This window comes from Colossoma macropomum, unplaced genomic scaffold (genome assembly GCF_904425465.1).
Source record: "Colossoma macropomum unplaced genomic scaffold, Colossoma_macropomum, whole genome shotgun sequence".
Lineage (NCBI taxonomy): Eukaryota > Metazoa > Chordata > Actinopteri > Characiformes > Serrasalmidae > Colossoma > Colossoma macropomum.
In genome coordinates, this window is record NW_023494804.1 from 7,189,305 (window position 1) to 7,209,004 (window position 19,700).

At 40.4% G+C, this 19,700-nt stretch overlaps 1 protein-coding gene across 1 annotated transcript in view; it reads right to left on the minus strand.

The window, feature by feature from the left end:
• Positions 1-19,700, minus strand: part of myo18aa (myosin XVIIIAa) — a 148,372-nt gene that overhangs the window by 70,833 nt on the left and 57,839 nt on the right. Inside the window, 11 exon segments of the mRNA XM_036595280.1 lie at positions 666-807; positions 4,393-4,479; positions 7,886-8,078; positions 8,668-8,758; positions 11,457-11,624; positions 13,218-13,229; positions 15,763-15,907; positions 16,815-16,878; positions 16,973-17,073; positions 18,469-18,611; positions 19,362-19,572. Coding sequence (XP_036451173.1) covers positions 666-807; positions 4,393-4,479; positions 7,886-8,078; positions 8,668-8,758; positions 11,457-11,624; positions 13,218-13,229; positions 15,763-15,907; positions 16,815-16,878; positions 16,973-17,073; positions 18,469-18,611; positions 19,362-19,572 — 1,357 coding nt within the window.

Sequence of the window (19,700 nt, forward strand, 5' to 3'; positions counted from 1 at the left end):
ATCTATGAATGGCAATAATGTGCCAAGTTTTTAAAAACTACTGTGTTCTTCATGGAATAACCTTTGTAATGTAGCTTGGCAACCACTGACCACTACAAACTACATTGATCGATGGTGGCGCTTGTGTGTGAAGCTGCTAAACAATGACCTTTCTCTGAACTTGTATTTGAGCGCCTATTTTACAGACAGCATGATGTCAAAAGTTTATTTTTGAGGACCCCCAGAATTTTGATTTTGAGACATTCCAAGGGTCCAAGAGGTTAATTAGGGTGTCCCAGATCCCCAGAACCTTCTGTATTTCGCACCTTGGTTGTGTCTAACAACACCCTTTATCTGTGGTAAAATCACTACAGACCTCTGAAGTCATGGTGTCACGCCCATATTAAGCTCTGGGTCTAATGTTCTTTTCTTAATAAAGTCTTCCTCTATTCAGAATGGATGGACCTGTAGATGTTCTCGGATCTAAAGCAAGAGTGGAGCTTCTTTTTGTTAGGTTTGCTGGTCTTCCAGTTCTTTCACAGTTGTGGGTCCTATTTTCTCTGTTTCTATCATTTTCTATGTGTATCTTTTAATCTTTTTTTTCTGTTTTGACTGGAATTAAATAAATGAAGAGTGGTCTCTGACCTTAGCACAGTACTGTAGGTATAAATAAATGTGTGTGTGACCTTTGCTCTCTCCCTCTGCAGGCCCATAGTAGCCAAAGAGTCTCTCCAGCAGTGTGTCCTCTGATCCTCCTGGCTGCAGTGCCTCCTCCTCCATTAGCCAGAGCAGCCCCCTCGCCTCATCTGTCCTCGCTGGGGTTCGTACCTAAAACAAACACACACATACATACACAAACGCACCTGTCAGAACCCCAGAGCATGCAGGAAACTGCCTGATAAACACCTCCATGTACCACCAAGGTATACATTACATCTCTTCCACATAAAGTGTGCACAGCTTGAAACTGCCTTGCTGCCAAAGACAAGTAATGACTGGAGGAGAAACTCAGCAAGAGCCCAGTCTGCTATTGACTTACACACACCAACAAGCTCCGAGGAAATCTGCCCAACTATACACTCTGCAACTTCAGTTCACGCTCAGCCGCACTCCAGCAAGGTTCATTCAGACCAAAGATATTCCATACCGACTACTCAGCTGAAAGGATTAGCTGATCGAAAACAATAATTACCATGGTTTTACACTTAACTCAGATGTAGTTGATCAGGCAAGACACATCCAGACACGTCTGGCGTCCAAATTTTGCTTCTTTTGTTTAAAGCTATAAGGCTAATGTTGCTAACAAACACTAGAACTCAATAGTCACCCATGTCTTTTCTGTGAATATATTCCCCAAACTTCTCCCATCCCGCTTAAATCACATCCAGCTCTACATTAAGGTTGCACAGACTTGGTGATGTGGTTTAGGACACAGTACAACTTATCGTGAAATATAAAAATTCAAAATTTCACTATACAGCTTAAAACAGTAGGCAGCCATTTTAGAGATGCCGAACTCTGAGTTTCCATTATCACACAAGCATATGGATGCTAGATCAGAGAATGCGTAGTGAGAAGAATTGCCACTCAATAATGTCTTCTGGGTTTGTCAAACGCTAGAGGGCGCTCCTGAGGAAGTTCAAAATGAATGGGCTTCTATGGAGCAAAGTCATGGGCTATGTTCACATTACAAGCCACACTGCTCAATTCCAATTTTTGCATTTTGATTAAGGTCACAAGTCTTGAATTGGATATTTATTATCCGATCTAGGAGCAAATATGAAAGTGGTTCAGGTTGAATTTGAAAAGATTCGTGTACCCACACAGCTCTAAGAACATCAAATCTATGTCACATTAAGGCCAAAAATCGTATTTGTGACATTTCAGCCTGATAATGTGAATGTAGCCATGGTCTGTAATTGGTCATGCTGGTTGACCAGCATACCAGCTTTCAAAACACAACATATGCTGGCTTTGTTAGTGACCACTAGCTAGTTTAGCATGGCTACCAGCATCTAACTGCCCAAAACCTGTTTGTTGTAGAAAAACTGATATTGGAAAGTTATCAAAATTAAAGGGTCCCACAAAAATACATCTAATTTTCCTTTTTTAGCCATTTAGCTCCATTCATTCCTATTTATTAAGGACTCCTGTGGGTGCCCTCTAGTGTTCTGCAGTCACATTATTGATATAATGGGAGAAATAAGAAGCTGCCAGGCCCCCACTAAAGTGCCTCTGGCTCGATTACATTCACAATTTCTGTTAATCCATTTTATTAATATTTGTTAATCTTGAATTTTCAAACTAAAGATAAATGTTAAATTGAAACAACTGAAGACTCCAATATAACCTAGTGTCTATACACCTACATGAACTTTAAGGGTAGTTAAGATTTGGGTGACTATTGACTTCTAGAGTTCGTTGGCAACACTAGCCTCATAGAGCCAGTGCTTAAATAAAGAAGCAAATCTTGGACACTAACTACGTGTGAGGTAAGTGGAAAATTGTGTACAATTGATTTTCAGCCGAGTCATCCCTTTGAAGTCGTTTTATAACACCATTTACGGTGAATTCACAACAGGAAGCAGCATTTTGTTTATCGCCACTGCAGTGTTGGACTTTGTTCAGTGACTTTTCATTTCATGCTTTATTGTACTATAACCAATGTTAAACAACACTTCCTCTGTCCAAGCAATTATTGTGTTGTCGAGTGTTTTAAAAGGCTACGCCATTAGCCTTCACATTCTCATTCTGACTCAAAGGCAGCAGAGCGCTCCTGCAACCCCTCAGTAAAGGCAGACCACTTTAGCAATTATGGAGAAATAGCCGCCTCTTTTTCTCTCCATTGTTCCTTTGTTTCGCTAAACTCAAGTTTAATACAAGAGAGAGAAACTACAACAGCAGACGCTGATACTCAAGACAAAGCGCTTAGCCAACATAGTTTTTTTCACTTAATAATAATAATAATAATAATAATAATAATAATAATATATTTATTTATTTATTTATTTATAGAGCCCTTTTGTACCAGTGGCAGCTCAAAGTGCTTTACAGACAGGTGATAAATCTCAACAGTAACAGAAGAAATTATAAGTATTAATTTAATATCATATAAGATAATGACACAGATCAAATTAAAAAGATAAATACCAAAGAGATATAGAGTTTTAATTAAATGCTAAGGTAAAAAGATACACTTTCAAATCTTTCTTAAAATTGTGCGCTGAGCTTGACTGTCTAATACAGGGTTTGGCAACATGCGGCTCTTTTACTGCCCTGTTGCAGCTGCGCAGAAGAATTAGATCTTTAGGTAAAAATAAAATAATCCTCCTTTGCAGTGAAATAAAGCTCTGCTGATTGTTCAACACAGTTTTAACAATAAATGGTTGTAAACGCTGAAGTTAATGTAGCTATAACTGCTAAATCACCCTTTAACCCTGATGGTTGGTGCACAGACTGCTGGTCACAACAGCAATACAGACAACAGTCTCGACTAGGTAGTAGCTAACAAAACAGCAAAGACTGAAAGACTGAAGATGAACATCAATAATTTGGAGACGAATTGACTTATTTACAGTTCTAATCACTCCAGCTGGCTTCCTGATATGTTTAATCTGCAATGAGAAACCGTCAAACACTAAAAAGGCGTGAAGCTGTAGTCAGCTTCTCATTCGCCAGCTTCTTGTTCATATTTTCCCGTTCCACCTTAAATGATGCAGCGGTTGCATTTTGGCGCCTCAGACACCATTTAAGGTGGAACGGGAAAATTCGAACAAGAAGCTGGTGAATGAAAAGCTATTTTACTTTTGTGAAAAAGTTTCCTGTTGGATGTTGATGTGAGAAAAGTGGCTATAGCTGAGCTAAGGCTTAAAGCAGAGCAAAGTAGTTTATATTATTATAGTTTATATTAGATTTTTTAGCCTATAAAAGCACATTAGCACATATTGAGACATATTTACACCCATGAAGGTAAAATGGACATAACGTGTTGTGGCTTTTAAGGTGGTTTGATCATTTTTGAAAGGACTAAATGGCCCTTCAGAACATTTGGGTTGCTGACCCTTGGTCTAATGGAAGGTGGAATTGAGTTCCATAGTTTAGAAGCTTAGTAGTAGTTTAGTAGCAGTTCTAAGATCATGTGCTGGAACATAAACATTCTGTGAGATAAGCATGAGCTTTTAATTTAGAGTCTTAAAATCTAGTAGCAAAACTTTAAAATCTATTCTAAAGGATACAAGTATCTGGTGCAGTTTGAAATGGGAGCGATATGAGCTCTCTTTTTGTTTTTGTTAGAATCCGTGCTGCTGCATTTTGCATGAATGAAGGCACCTTCATAAAACCTTTCAAATTTTAACAGAATGGACCAGAGAGAAGAAGCATAGCCAGAGGAGGGTACCAAAGGTGAGTTCTTACCAAAGCTTGACTGGAGGCTTGGTCTACAGCAGCAATGGAGAGTGAAGTGCTGGGCTCGATGTCATCTAAGGCAAGCTCTATGTTTTCCTGGGGAAAGAAAGTTTGGTTAACAACTTGTTAATTTGCTTTGAGTAGGGTAAATAACTATGCAACAATGCAGGGCATGCGCAACTATCTAAGCATTGGCTCAGTGAACTTGCATGTCCTCTCCTGTCGATGCCACAGCCATCTGTATAAGTAAGCGCATATATCTTATCGTTATATATATGTATACACACACAACGATCAGGCATAACATTATGACCACCTCCTTGTTTCTACGCTCATTGTCCATTTTATCAGCTCCACTTACTATATAGGTGCACTTTGTAGTTCTACAGTTACAGACTGTAGTCCATCTGTTTACTCTGATACTTTGTTAACCCCCTTTTACCCTGTTCTTCAGTGGTCAGGACCCCCATGGACCCTCACAGAGCAGGTATTATTTGGCTGGTGGATCATTCTCAGCATTGCAGTAACACTGACGTGGTGGTGGTGTGTTAGTGTGCGTTGCGCTGGTGTGAGTGGATCAGACACAGCAGTGCTGCTGGAGTTTTTAAAGACCTCAGTGTCACTGCTGGACTGAGAATAGTCCACCAACCAAAAATATCCAGCCAACAGCATCCTGTGGGCAGCATCCTGTGACCACTGATGAAGGACTAGAGGATGACCAACACAAACTGTGCAGCAGCAGATGAGCTGTCGTGAGGCTAACAAAGTATGCAGAGAAACAGATGGACTACATTCTGTAACTGCAGAACTACAAAGTGCACCTATATAGTAAGTATGTATATATATATATATATATATATATATATATATATATATATATATATATATATATATATATATATACATATATATATGCAAATACACATGATTTAAAGATCAGACAGGTGTTAGCTTAGCTAATGTAACAGAATTGGTAGTTAGTGTTCTCCTCCAAGCGTGGTGAGCTGTCCAGTGAGGCTGCATTAGCAGCACTTACAAAGGATGTAATGCAGCTTCAAGCTTGTGCTATCCTTCACCCTTCTGGTTTAGAAAGTGTACTCACATTCTGTCATGAATAGTTCCACTGAAGGGTCTACAATTGCATTAAATGGCATTTAATTACATGACATATAATCACCTATTTATACTGCATATATAAAAGGCCTGAAATCAGCTGCAAAGAGATATAGGCACTTTTAAAATCAGCCAGTCACACTGTGGTACAACAGGTTTGTTGGACATTTTGGAACCAGACGAAAACAATAAAATAAAACCCCTTCTAGACACAACACACAAAAAACACTAGTTGAATGCAATTGGCTGGAGGCTTACAGGAGATATATATTGTTGGTCTAACTGGATTCAGAGAATGCAGTTAGCAATGTCAGCTTCTGAGTAATAAGGCTTTTAGCATGGTGCTGTATAATTTCGTAGCATTCAGACTAAGCTAGAACAACACTGCCTCGTAATCTAAATGTCCGGCTGCTCAGTGCATTTTCTATTTGTCTAGATGAGTGACCTCACTGCTGACAGGCGAGGCTGTCAGAAAAGCCATTTAAAAATCAGCGATGTTTGTGTGCCTGAAGTGGGAAAGTGTTGAGGATGGAAAAGACATAACAGCTATTAAGCATATTCATCATATCCATTATAACACGATATATAACCCCAATTTTAAAAAAGCTGGGACAGTAGGAAAATGTACACAAAAACAGACAGCAATGATTTGCAAATCCTTTTTGACTTGTATTCAACGGCAAACAGTATAAATGACAAGATATTTAATGTTTCAGCTAATAAAGTTTGTGGCACGTGTACCTCTGTGTTACATCACCTTTCCTTTTAACAGTGTTCAGTAATTGTTTAGGAACTGAGGCCACCAATTGTAGTCGTGAAAAAGTGGAATTATTTTCTATTTTTGCTTTTTATGTCACTTCAGCTGCTCAACAGTATGGGGTCAGACTCATCAGACCACAGCACACATTTCCACTTTGTGTCAGTTCATCCCATATGAAATTTAGCCCAGAGAAATCGTCAGCGTTTCTGGATCTCATTGGCTTCTGCATTGCATCGTCTTAATTTGCATTTATAGATTAACTGACAAAGGTATCTCGAAGTATTCCCGAGCCCAACATGGTGTGGTAAATCTTTTAATAATGTTATGGACTGTAGATGGTGAAACTGAGAATTGTGGTCCTGAAACTGCTGGAGTAGTCGCTTGCCTAGTTTTTCTCAAACTGGCGACTGAGCCTTTTGTGAACGCCCCTTTTATCCGATCATGATAGCAATACCTATTACCTATTCACCTGTTTACTTGTAGACAGGTGGTCAGATATGAAATATCTCTTCTTTCTGTTGTTTTTATTTAAATTTGCAGGATGGATTCCGTTTTTATTTGTATTTTACCTCCTGTCCCAACTTTTTTTTGGAATTGAGTTTGTATTTACAATCATTTTTTGTCAAGTTTTCTATTTTAAGATTTGACCACTGAGGTGTTCTGGATGTTAACTTTATTATAGCTCTATTCTTGATGCTCTCTGTCATTCTTGGTAAGTCAGCTGCAGCTTCATTCATCATTCTGGACACAATACTGGACAGTATGGCAGGGATCTATGAATGCTGCACTCTCACTGCAGCCCAGATCAGATCAGATCTGAATGGATGGAGAGTTACTCCGCAGTCCCTGAAGCAGAGAGGGACTTTACAGGAGCCGTTCCAGCAGGGGGGCGGATTTCAAAGCCAGCAGGGGGGACCGTCACAAAGTACGTTTGTCTGTCACCAAGTGTAAGTCTCTGAAGTTGGTGTGTTCAAGAGTGGACCACATGGGACGTCGCAGATGTAGCCACTGTTATACAGGGGTGTTTATTGATTCCAGTGAGAAGGTGAAGCTTTTTAAAAAGAAATGTACAATGACTTACAGCAGGAAGCAGCAGGTTTGACTGGAATGAGTCAGACATAATTGTGGGGAGAGAACTGTGAGGGCTGTATGTCTTCTGTTAGAAGGGGTTTCTGTCTGCGTGAATATTTTCAGGGCAAACATGTCCTGACTGTCAGGACCAACAGACAGCTTATGACTTTGACTATTTATAATAAAAGCTCCATGTTTCAGTTTTTAAAACTAAAAGAGCAAAATCATTGTTTTTGGTTACTGAGGTTAAGATCAGGGTTAAGTTTAAGATCAGGCTATATGTATGTATTTGAATATATGGGGCATATATGACATATAGATACTTAAATGTATTTGGGACATTATTATTACATATAAATACATGTGTGTACAAATATGTAGTTGTACACAAAAGTTTGGGCACCCTGGTCAAACTATTAAAAAAATAGTGAAAATAAGTGAAAACATATGCAAAATTAATATATATATATATATATATTAACTTTATAACACGTATGTATTAACATGTATTCACATGTGCTAACATGTGTGTGTGCACATGTGTGTGTTTGTGTGTACCTCCTTGTAACGCTCCAGCTCCTGAACAAACGTGCGCTCGTGGAAAAGGGCCTGCAGACGCTCCTGAGCGTAATTGTGGCAGAGCTCCTCAAACGTGGCTCCTCTCTCACTCTTAACCTGCCGAGGATTCTGAAAACCTGGAGTGTCCACAATCAGCACAGAGCACAGAGAGTGCTGAGAGGACTTCAGAGCTCTAAGAGAGAGAGAGAGAGGGAGAGAGAGAGAGAGGGAGAGAGAGAGCGGGGGGGGGGGGAGAGTGTGAGAGAGAGAGAGAGAGAGAGAGAGAGAGAGACAAAGAGAGAGAGAGAGGGGGAGGGGAGAGAGGAAGAGAGGGAGAGAGAGAGAGAGAAAGAGAGAGAGAGAGGGGACAGAAAGAAGAAGAAAAAGAAAGATAAAAGAAAACAAACAGAAAAAAATTAAGTAAAAGGAGTGGGGTAATCAGGAAAAAAGTATAAAGAGTGAAAAAAAAGAAAAACAGAAAAAGTAACAGAAAGAAAGAGTAAAAGAAAATAAAGTGGGGCAGGGGGAGAGGGGAGAGAAAGGAAAAAGAAGGAGATAGCAAGATGGAGAGAGAAGAAAAAGAGAGATGGAGGAAAACAGCAATACGAAAGAGAAAGAAAATGAGATTGAGTGGGTAATCAGGAAGAGAGAGGGAGAGAAAGTAACAGAAGAGTAAACGAAAAACAAAGAGAGATAGAAAAGAAAAGAGAGAGTGAGGCTGTGTGTGAATCAGTGTGTAACGCAGTGAAGGTGTCTGAGCTGCAGTCTGAGGTGATGCTCACCTGTTGATGAGGGAGATGAGCAGAGTGAAGAGTTCAGAGTACAAACCAGCAGCCATGGCCTCCAAACACTCCATCGCCGTGGCCTTAGACCCTACACACACACACACACACACACACACACACACACACACACACACACACACAGTGTATTCAATATAGAATTCAGCTGTGATGTGTGCGGTTGGCTGAGGGGTGTTTGGTAAGCTGTAGAAAGGTGGTAAACAATGCTAAATAAACAGAGGTGAGGAGAAAATCTTCCTCAAGGACCAATAACAGCCAGCGCAAACTGCACAATATCTTACCAACGCTCACAACCTCAACCCTTCCTAAGGTTTTTTTTTTACATTAATTGATATTCTCCAACTCTGAGACTGTACGTAGTGCATCGTACATCTTTCTGTAGTGGGCATCAGGCCCATATTAGGGACTCCAGATCTGAGCAGGTTTTCTCCATGAAAAAATAACAGCATTTTCAAAAATCACTGCTATCAACCTGGGGTGAACAAACATGTTCCAAAAGAGGTACAGTTTGCTTGTGTACATCTCCCCCATACATGTCACTTCATGCTCTGAAATATGAGGTTATAAAGGAACCATAACTACTATTAAACCAGTTATGTACCAAAAACAGCTACTCAAACTGTGGCCTACTTCTGCCAAGGCATCTTGTGTGGTGTATTTTGGTTAAATTTTATTATGCCAATTTTATGATGTCAGCTCAACACACAGCTCACATGTAGCAATGTTTGTATTTAGGCTCTTTTATAACCTCGTAATTAATCTCCTGCAAAGACCCGGTGATATTGCAAGGAAAAATTTAAGTACAGCAAAATGTTTTGGCTTCAGAACATCTTCGTTCACCACAGGGTGTGATACCAGCGATTTTCAAAAACACCGTTCACGTTTCCCCAAAGTGAAAACCACCTTAAACCTGGAGTTCCAAATACAGGCATGACATCAACCACAGAATGACAACAAGACCTCAGAAGTTTATTTGCCAGGCATTTTCATTGCCATAATCATGTCATAATTATTGACAATCATGACATAATCATTGACATGGTTCTTATTAGCCAACAAATCTGGGTTTGGTGGATGCCAGGAGAACACTACACTTAAATGCATAGTACCAACTGTAAATTATATTTACTTTTATGGCATCTTACAGTCTGATCCTGTTACAGAGGTATGCCAATGTAGTGTTAGGAGTCTTGCCCAAGGATTCTTGCTGCCATGCTGTCTGCTGCCCACCAAGCTACACTAAATGCACTGTAACGTTTGGTAGAGGGGGAATAATTGTCTGGGGCTGTTTATCATGATTTGGGCCCCTTGGTTTCACACACACGCACACACACATTTTCTAAGCCACTTATCCTTATGGGTCGTGGGGGAGCTGGAGCCTATCCCAGCAATCCAATTAGCGCATCCAATTGGCCTGACTGCATGTCTTCGGACTATGGGAGGAAACCGGAGTACCCGGAGGAAACCCACGCAGACACAGGGAGAACATGCAAACTCCACCCTGGTCACCCAGCCGGGGAATCGAACCCAGGCCCTTCTTGCTGTGAGGCGACAGCGCTACCACACCACCGTGCTGCACCCTTGGCTTCAGCAAAGGGGAGTTTTAATGGCACAGCACACAATGAGATTCTACAGAATTACGTGCCTCCAAAAGCAGTTTCCTGTTTTGTTTTCTTTGTGCCTCTGTGCACAAAGTAAGATCCACAAAGAAACAGTCTGGCACATTTGGTGTGCAAGATCTTGACTGACTTGCTCAGAGCCCTCACCTGACCATATCCCACACCTTTGGGTTTAACTGGATCGGCCAGCCCTTAATGTCCAACATCCCCACTTCACTAATGCTCTCACGTTCCAATGTCTAGTGGTAGGGCTTCCCAGAAATGTAGAGACCAGCAGGAGGGGGAACCAACTCCATATTAATACCCATGGATTTGGAATGAGATTTTCAACAAGCACACAGAAGTAGAAGAGTCTCTTCTGATCCCTACATCATTCTTATTTTACCGGCACTCAGCAGTGATAATAAAATCTGAATAATAAACAAAACATGAAGGTGTTGAGTGACTCAGGCTTGTCACCAGAAATCAAATCAGACTGCAGGCTCATTCTGATTTGAGCTTCCACACGCATGCCTCCTGGCTCCCCGCACATGTTAAACGCTTTCTGACATCAGATAAAACTCAGCGCCGCACCGCCGCAGCCAGACACGCCCTTGGGCCATCCGAACGTGTGCGTGAGGGTGCGTAGGCGTGGCCCCGGGTGACAGTCCCATAACGCGGAACTGCCACACAAGGCAGTGCGCTGGAGCTTATTATAAAACCGCAGAAGCCGATTTTGCAGAACTCCGCATATAAACAAATACGAAAGTCAATGAAGAGACACCAGCAATAGAGACACTTTTAGAGTAAACAAGGCACGTGTTCTGCATACGCTGCAGCATCTGGCATGTTGAGGACTTGGCGAGGACTCTCTGTGTGTTCAGATCCTATTTGTAGTGTCTGTTATGCTGACAACGCGATTTCTTTGGAGCCTGTGTGGATGTAATGCATACACATCAATATAAAAGATATATACAGAGCCGCGTCTTGAAAGTAAATGAGAAGATGGCTTGCAATAAGCAGTAGGCATGCGTCTCTGCAAACGTTGTCCATCAAAAAACAACAAAGAATGCACAGCCGTTAATAAACAGCACTGCTAAAAAGCTGGGTGTCCCCAAACTTTTGGTACGTTCTAGTAGGTTACAGTGGTTGTGATGGTGGTTCTGATACCTGAGCTATCTCCCGAGTCTTCGGCCCCCAGGCGGACGCTGGAGGATCGGGGGAGCGTGCCCTTGGCCTGTGGTTTAAAGATAGATGAGGAGAGCTCCTCGAGGGTGCAGCCCAGCAGATACGCGGCCTTCTGAGCCCATTCGTGTCTCGCAAACTGCTTACGTCCAGCTGAGAAAGACCAAAGTTAAATATCATTGCTGAAAAAACAAGATTTATATCACAAATATATCACATTCTGGCTCATTTATATCATTCATACAGCTTGTGGTGCTTGCTATAGTGAGCTCTAATCACTCCTGAGAAGAAGTCAGTGGTTTAAAGAGAAACTCATCGTAGAGAAACTTGCCGACTCAGATTCCTTTACAGTGGTGGTGATAGGGACCCGAAGACATGATGTCTACAACACAAATATAGCCATTTTATGTACTATTCAAACCCAGCTGTGAACCTACACGTGTCTTCAGACATCTGGTTCCTATCAGCACCACTGTAAACAATTCTGACTCTGTTCTGACTCTGAAGTTTCTCTAGTACAGAATTTCACATTAAACCACTCTGAATGACTTTGTTTATATTTTTACTGTCTACTTTCTATTGCGAGCTGGCTGTCCCATACCCTAACTCTTAAATCTACACTTGTAAAAATAATATTTAACAATGTTTTTTTGTATTATTTAATTTATTTTTATGTATGATAAATATTTAGATTTATCATACATTTAATTAATAAAAAAATCAAAAAATGCTATTTTTAGTTTTAGTCTGTAGGTGGAGCCTTATTTTAGCCACGCCCCTGCATTTTAGAGCAGGAAGTGAGACTGCATCCCTGTCCCTCATGACCACATGGTGGCAAGTTAGATACCAGTGTTTTAAAATAAAATGTGTCTGAAAATCAGTGTGGAACATTAAGAATTTTTGTGTTTTAATGAAAAATATTAGGATTTTATGTTTATCTGTTCAGAGTTGTGTTTGCTAGCCATGTACTGGCTAGCGATTTGAGTTCTGCTCAAAATTAGTTAAATTGTCCAAGTCCAAGTCAGTTAAAAGCAAGAAATGTGTTTTCAGCTCTGACTTTAAACCAATTCAGTAGAACGATCCATATATGCATATTTGAATGTTTTTTTTTTTGTCTAAAATGCATTTTAGACCATTTTCAAGAATTTTCTTTTTTTTTCATAATATACGTTTTCGTGATTGGGTCTTAACACATAAAACAAATATCAATGCTAAGTAATGATTAATACCACCTTTATAAGAGAAATAAATATGTGTTTTCCATTAAACACCAGCTGTTACACTTTTTAAAAACTTGTTACAAATGGATTTACGGCATTTTGGAATAAAACTCTTCATTTATACAATAAAGGATTAAAGAAAAAAGTTATAATCACACTCTTCAAAAGTTCTAACCACGTCTCCTTGTTCTGCAAATTCTCAAAATACACAATGACACTTTTAATCTTTGGGATTGATGATCAAAGAGTTTGGACACCGGAGAGTTTTTACAAGGAATGTTCTGATATTCCGCCACACGCCGCCTTAAGAGAAGCGCGGCCGAACATCAAACGCAGCAGACAGAGAGAGCTGTTGGCTGGAAGCCTTATCAGCAGCACAAGCCCACTGCTCTGCCCAACACAATGTTACCGAGGGAGGATGAAAGACACACACAGAACACTATTAAAATGCTAATAACAAATTGTCTGCTATCTACGATAAAACTGGCATATTCCGAAGAAAAAAATCATAAGAGGAGGTTTTTACCTTCATCTGACTCTGGGTTATGATGGGGGTCAGCATGCAACATCAGCGTGTGAGTGAGAACAAAAGGGTTAGAACGACAACTACACACTGGAGAGGAAAAATCTTAGAAGTTAAAACAAGTTCATTTATATTAAACATGCAAGCACACATTAAAATCACTATACACAATCTGTGGTGACACATGCAACTGAGTTTATAGAAGTGTACAGGCCTTGAGACCCATTAGCAGCCTCATTATAAGAATCTCAGCAGTGAGCTGAGTGATGAACACACTTGCTTAATGTCATTATTATCATTAACACCCACACACATTAACCTCATGTCACCCTCCACGAGGGAAGATGCCGATATAAAGAAAAGCGAGAGCGACGGGGTTTAAGTCTTGGCCAAGTGCCTTTCAAATCACTCTGCTGCCACTTAGTGGATGAGAGTAAGAATGCAATAAGGATGAAAGTGCAATAAAATGCAGTACTGTAAAAGTCAGAGACCACCCTTCAATTATTTAATTTCCATAAAATAGGCTTTGTATAAGTTATTCAGTTTTCCGGAGATGTTTCTGAGGAGATCAGATATGGAGTTAAATCAGTGTCACCAGAAGCTGAACGTGAAGTCTTGATGCTTGAAAAAAATACATGTGTAATTTGATGTTCTCAAAAATTCTCACTGCAATCTAACATTTTAGACATTTGAGTTTATGGAGTCTAAAAATTCAGTTTAAAAAAATCAGGTGATAAAACATTCAGGTAGTACGAAATTCAGGTTTAAAAGGTATAAAAGGTATGAAAGTTTCAGGTTCCAAAAATTCTAACTGTCCAAACCCGACTGCAGCCCAACAAAATTCTGTCCAAGCCCAACGGTAGCCTTACAAAATTCTGTCCGACAAAATTAGGTCAGACAAAATTCTGTCCAAACCCAACAGTAGCCCTACAAAATTCTGTCTGACAAAATTATGTCCGAACCCGACTGTAGCCTTAAAAATTCTGTCCAGCAAAATTCTGGCTGTACCCGACTGTAGCCCTAAAAATTCTGTCCAGCAAAATTATGTCCAAACCCGACTGTAGCCCTAAAAATTCTGTCCGACAAAATTCTGGCTGGACCCGACCGTGGCCCTAAAAATTCTGTTCAGCAAAATTATGTCCGAACCCGACTGTAGCCCTAAAAATTCTGTCCGACAAAATTCTGGCTGAACCCGACCGTGGCCCTAAAAATTCTGTTCAGCAAAATTCTGTCCGAACCCGACTGTAGCCCTAAAAATTCTGTCCGACAAAATTCTGGCTGAACCCGACCGTGGCCCTAAAAATTCTGTCCAGCAAAATTCTGGCTGAACCCGACTGTAGCCCTAAAAATTCTGTCCAGCAAAATTATGTCCGAACCCGACTGTAGCCCTAAAAATTCTGTCCGACAAAATTCTGGCTGAACCCGACTGTAGCCCTAAAAATTCTGTCCGACAAAATTCTGGCTGAACCCGACTGTAGCCCTAAAAATTCTGTCCGACAAAATTCTGGCTGAACCCGACTGTAGCCCTAAAAATTCTGTCCAGCAAAATTATGTCCGAACCCGACTGTAGCGCTACAAAATTCTGTCCGACAAAATTCTTGAATTCAGGTTCTGGTGACAGTGATTTAACTCCATATTAGATGTAAGATAATCCACTTGCATAAGGAAGGGGAAAGTGTTTAATATGTGAAATTCACATGAATATGTGAAAATGCAACCAACCTCTAAGACTGAACTTTGGAGGTGGGGAAAAATATCCCTGCAGATTTCTCTGAAAAACTGAAAAAAGAATGAAAGCTTAAATAAAGTCAAAAAGTGGACACTAAATACTGAAATGTCAAACTTCCTTTTTTTTCCTGATGCTGAAAAGTGAGGAACATATACTTAATGCCCATTTTCACTGGAAATCAAATAAATAAAGGATGGTCTCTGACTTTTGCACAGTCTTGTATGCGTTCATCAATGTATGTTTATTAATAAGCAGTCATATTCCAGAATCAGTCTTTGACCACATTTCAAATACGTCATTCATTATATCAACAAATAAGTGCTGATTCATTGAGAATGTTTCATTTTTGCTTATTTTTTAGATGAATAATCAAGTTTAATCAAGTAATCGTAACAGCTCTAGATCATATACTGTGCACAGCAACAAAAGAAGGGAAGAAAAGAGTGGAAAGCATGAGGAATAGATAAGTATATGTATAGCACTCGGCGAGGCGGTGTTTTTGGGTGATCGTTACCACTTTCATCAACGACTGAGACTGCACAGGGGGCAACATTAAACAAAACGAGCGTCAAACGAGTGACTAAGAATAGGCATTCATAACCATTAACATTCAGTCAATAACCATTATTGCACTTCCTGCTATTTCGCAGCAGAAAGGACAGTGATGAATTAACAAACTTGACAGATGTTATATCATAATTCATCTTTCAAAATACTTACAAAACGCATGCTTGTTTAGGGTGTTACACATAATAACATGCATTTCAAGACGTTATTCAATTCCACTGTGTGCAGCAGGGTTAAGGGGAAGTGTTTTACCTTTGGTGGCCCCTGCAGCTCCAAGGTGGTAGATTGCCCCCAGGACCAGCCAGAAGGCCCTCTGCTCCTCTGCTGAAATGTTCAGCACCTTCATAGCAGCCTGGAGCTTGGTGAACTGCTGTGCAGCTTTCTGCTTTTCCTCAGGCTGGGTGGGAAAAAAGCCAGTGTGTGTGAGTTAAAGCTTTTATTAGGCCTGAAAATGTAGTCCAGACACGAATATAGCACGAGTCAGACCTGAGCAGATCCACAGAATTAAGTTATGAAACTTCTGTCCAAATCCAACTGAAGCCTGTCAACTTTCTGTCTGAACTCGGCTGTAGGCCAACAAAATTATGCCCCAACCTGATTGTAGCCTGACAAAACTCTGTCCCAACCCAACTGTAGTTCGACAAAATTCTATCCGAACCCAACTGTAACCCAACAAATTTCTGTTCAAACCTGACTTCAGCCCTACAAAATTCTGTCCGAACCCGACTGAAGCCTGACAAAATTCTGTCCAAACCCGCCTGTAGCCCAACGAAACTCTGTCCAAACCCGACTTCAGCCCTACAAAATTCTGTCCAAACCCGATTGTAACCCGCCGAAACTCTGTTTGAACCCGACTTCAGCCCTACAAAATTCTGTCCAAACCAGACTTCAGCCAAACACTTCAGCCCAACAGACAACAGCCCAAACCTGATTGTAGCCTGATAAAATTCTGACCTCTCTGGTGGAAATATGTAACTGCATGCAACGTACAGAAGGACATTTTATAATGGATTATGCTTCGGACTCCTTCCTGGAACAGATGAATCTGATGACTGTGAGCGCATTGAAATAGTATTCAAAGAAAAGTCTGTCAAAATATGGTGAAGGACCGTAATGTTTAGAGCTGAACATCCAAAACAATGAAATCTGAACCCGACAAATATTTCACAAATGAATCCAACCAAACCAAATAATCTGGATCTGTCAGGTTTGAATCAACATTTCAAGACACTCTGCATTTGTGCCATCAAAGAATGTGTCACAGTGATGTCTACAGAATGAGTGAAGGAGCTGAGAGCACTTACCTTGGAGTGAGGCAGGATTCCAAAGGCGCTGTTCTCAGCAAAGTGGTTGAAGTGCAGTTCCGTCCTGAAGGACGCAACAAAGCAGAGTTAAAGGAGGGACTGAAAAGACAGACTTTTTCAGCCAAATTAAATCAGCTCTGTGAAGGAGTTCAGCTTACTTGAGAGAACCATCAGCTCCGGCCATCATGTAATAGAAAACATTGAAAGTGGATTCAGTCTCTGGTTGCCTGGCGATCCTCGACTTCTCCAGCAGCATCGTCTACAGGAAGAGTGGACAGATCTGAAATGATGTCTCTCTTAATGCAATAGTTTGCGAAACAATTTTCATCTTGCCCCAAATGTAGTTGATAGGCCAAGAAATGATTTGTGTCCAGTTTTTGCTTGGAGCTATGAGGCTATCGAGTAATGGAAGCTTCTACCTCACCAATTAGCACTGTGCAAAATGCTTGCCTGAATAATCGCACACTTGTCTAACTGGTTTCTGGGACTATTATCTTTTAACAGATAACAGGATGTGACACAGTGTCAGGAAGCAAGTTTATTTGAGATCACTTATCTTGGTGCGGTTTACTGATTTATGCATGGAGTGGTGGGGCTCCTGCTTCCTGTTAGCTACATTAGCCGAGAAGATCTAGTGCAAAAGTAAAAAAAATCAAAGTTTGGACACAGTGTGTTTGGAAAACAGTGCAAATTTGACTCTCTCGCTGATTTATCCCAACATTAATAAGGGGTCATCAGTCAAGGGCCAGTGTGGTTGCAGGTTTTCCTTCCAATTAAGCGGTTCAGAACAAGCTTTTTCATTTTTCAGTGTCAGGAAAAAAGTACAAAATATGTATTTAGCAGATAATTACATAGAAACCTCAACAACTAAATATTAATTTGTTCAGCATTTAGAGTGTCCACTCTTCCTGCCTTTATTACAGCTTCCATTGTTTTCAGTTTTTCAGAGAAATCTGTAGGGATATTTTTCCACACCTCCAAAGTTCAGTCTTAGAAGTTGGTTCTATTTTCTTCTTCTTGTGATCCAAATAATCCCAAACACATTCAGTGATGTTGAGGTCTGGACTCTGAAGTGGTCAGTCCATTGCTCTGACACTATGTTCTTTTTTGTCTGTTTCCTTTTCTCAGTGAGGCTTCTTGACAGCTACACATCCTTTCAGACTCATAGCGCTGAGTTCTCTTCTCACAGTGGAAGGATGGCTGTGGATGTTTTCAGATCAGAATTAAGAGTGGAGCTTGATTTTCTCCTCTCTCTCTCAAAGACGAAAGCTTTAAATGCTGTTTATCTAACAGTTTTGGTGGTCTAGAAGGTCTTGTAGGTTGTTAGGAGTCCCACTTTCTTTTTTAATAGTTTTCTGAACTCCAGGTTTGGAAACTCCTGTTGTTGTTTCTTTTAACCAACTTCCCCTTAACCTTCCCTTTCTAATGGGAGTGGATTATTTTATGTGTAATCTCCTCAAAAATATCTCCTGAAAAACGAATAACTCCTACTTAATGTCCATTTTGACTGGAAATTAAGTAAATGAAAACTTTTGCACAGTGATCCTGCTTGGTTGGAATAAAACCTACATCAACCCTGTCTCTTTGACACGAGACTGGTGACCCCTGACATAAATGATGGGATCAGTACTGGTGCTGAGTTTCTGATTCCTACCTGAATGGAAGCTGAAGCCACCTGGCCAGCCTGGTCAAAGTCAAGGGAGACTATATGGGAAAAGCGACTGGCATTTCCATTCATGGATGTACTGCAATTGCCAAAGGCCTCCAGGATGGTGTAGACAGCCTGCCACTTCTCAGCTGGGAAAAAGGGATAAGATTATAATCACAGCCAAAATAAAACTTTTTCTTTTTACACCATTTGAAATAACCAGCTGCCATTTACATTCTATGAACATTTCATGATTAATGCACCAGTAGAGATTTTGAAAAGCAAATCTTTCACGTTTTGGTACCCAAAACCACATAAATGCTGTGCAAAATGGTATGCAAAAGTTTGAACACCTAGTCAAATGACATGTTTTGTTGATTTTCTATGTGAAAATAAGTGAACACTTTCTCTACATAGAACAAACAGAAATTGTGCTGCAAATTTTAGTGCATTTTTTTTTAACATATTGGAAAAAAATAAAACATGAAATATGAAAATGTGCCATAACTTTAGCACCGGCCACATTTTATGTTTTCTTTCTTCCCCACAATATGTTAAATTAAGCAAATAAACAGTAATTGTGCATTAAAAAGTGCAGCGGTTTTTTCTCTGTATATTATGTGTTCACTTATTTACACTTAGAAAATCAACAAAACGTTATCTGACTGGGGTGCCCAAACTTTTGCACATGACTGTAAATAGAACTCGGGGGAAAAAAAATAAAATACAAGATGAATGTAGGATATGGGCCCTCTAAAACCCTTTTCAGTCACTGTTCAGATACATCATAGACAGCAACAGATTCTGCCCTCCAAAGGGGTCGGACATCATATGGACAGTGACTTGGACGCCTGATGACTTAAGAAATTCTGAAGCTTCCTTTTCAACCTCCCTCTCACCTGAATAGACTTTGCCACTGCTGCCTGCGATGGACACCAGGTACTGCACCAGGTGCTGGCAGTTGGTGGTCTTGCCACTGCCGCTTTTACCCAGCAGCACAATGGACTGGTCCTGCCGTGTGGTCAGCAGCTTCCGGTACGCGGCCTGAGCCACACCGTAGATATGTGGGGCCGTGTCCTCCCTCCGGCAGCCCTTGAACATGTGCATCACCTGAGAGGAACAGAGCAAGTTGAAGCTACAACTGAAGAAACACTCAGATTATTATAATTGTTAGTTTAGTATCACTGCACTGTAAACACATCATCATCCTCACAAAACCACCTGAAATTACAGCCATA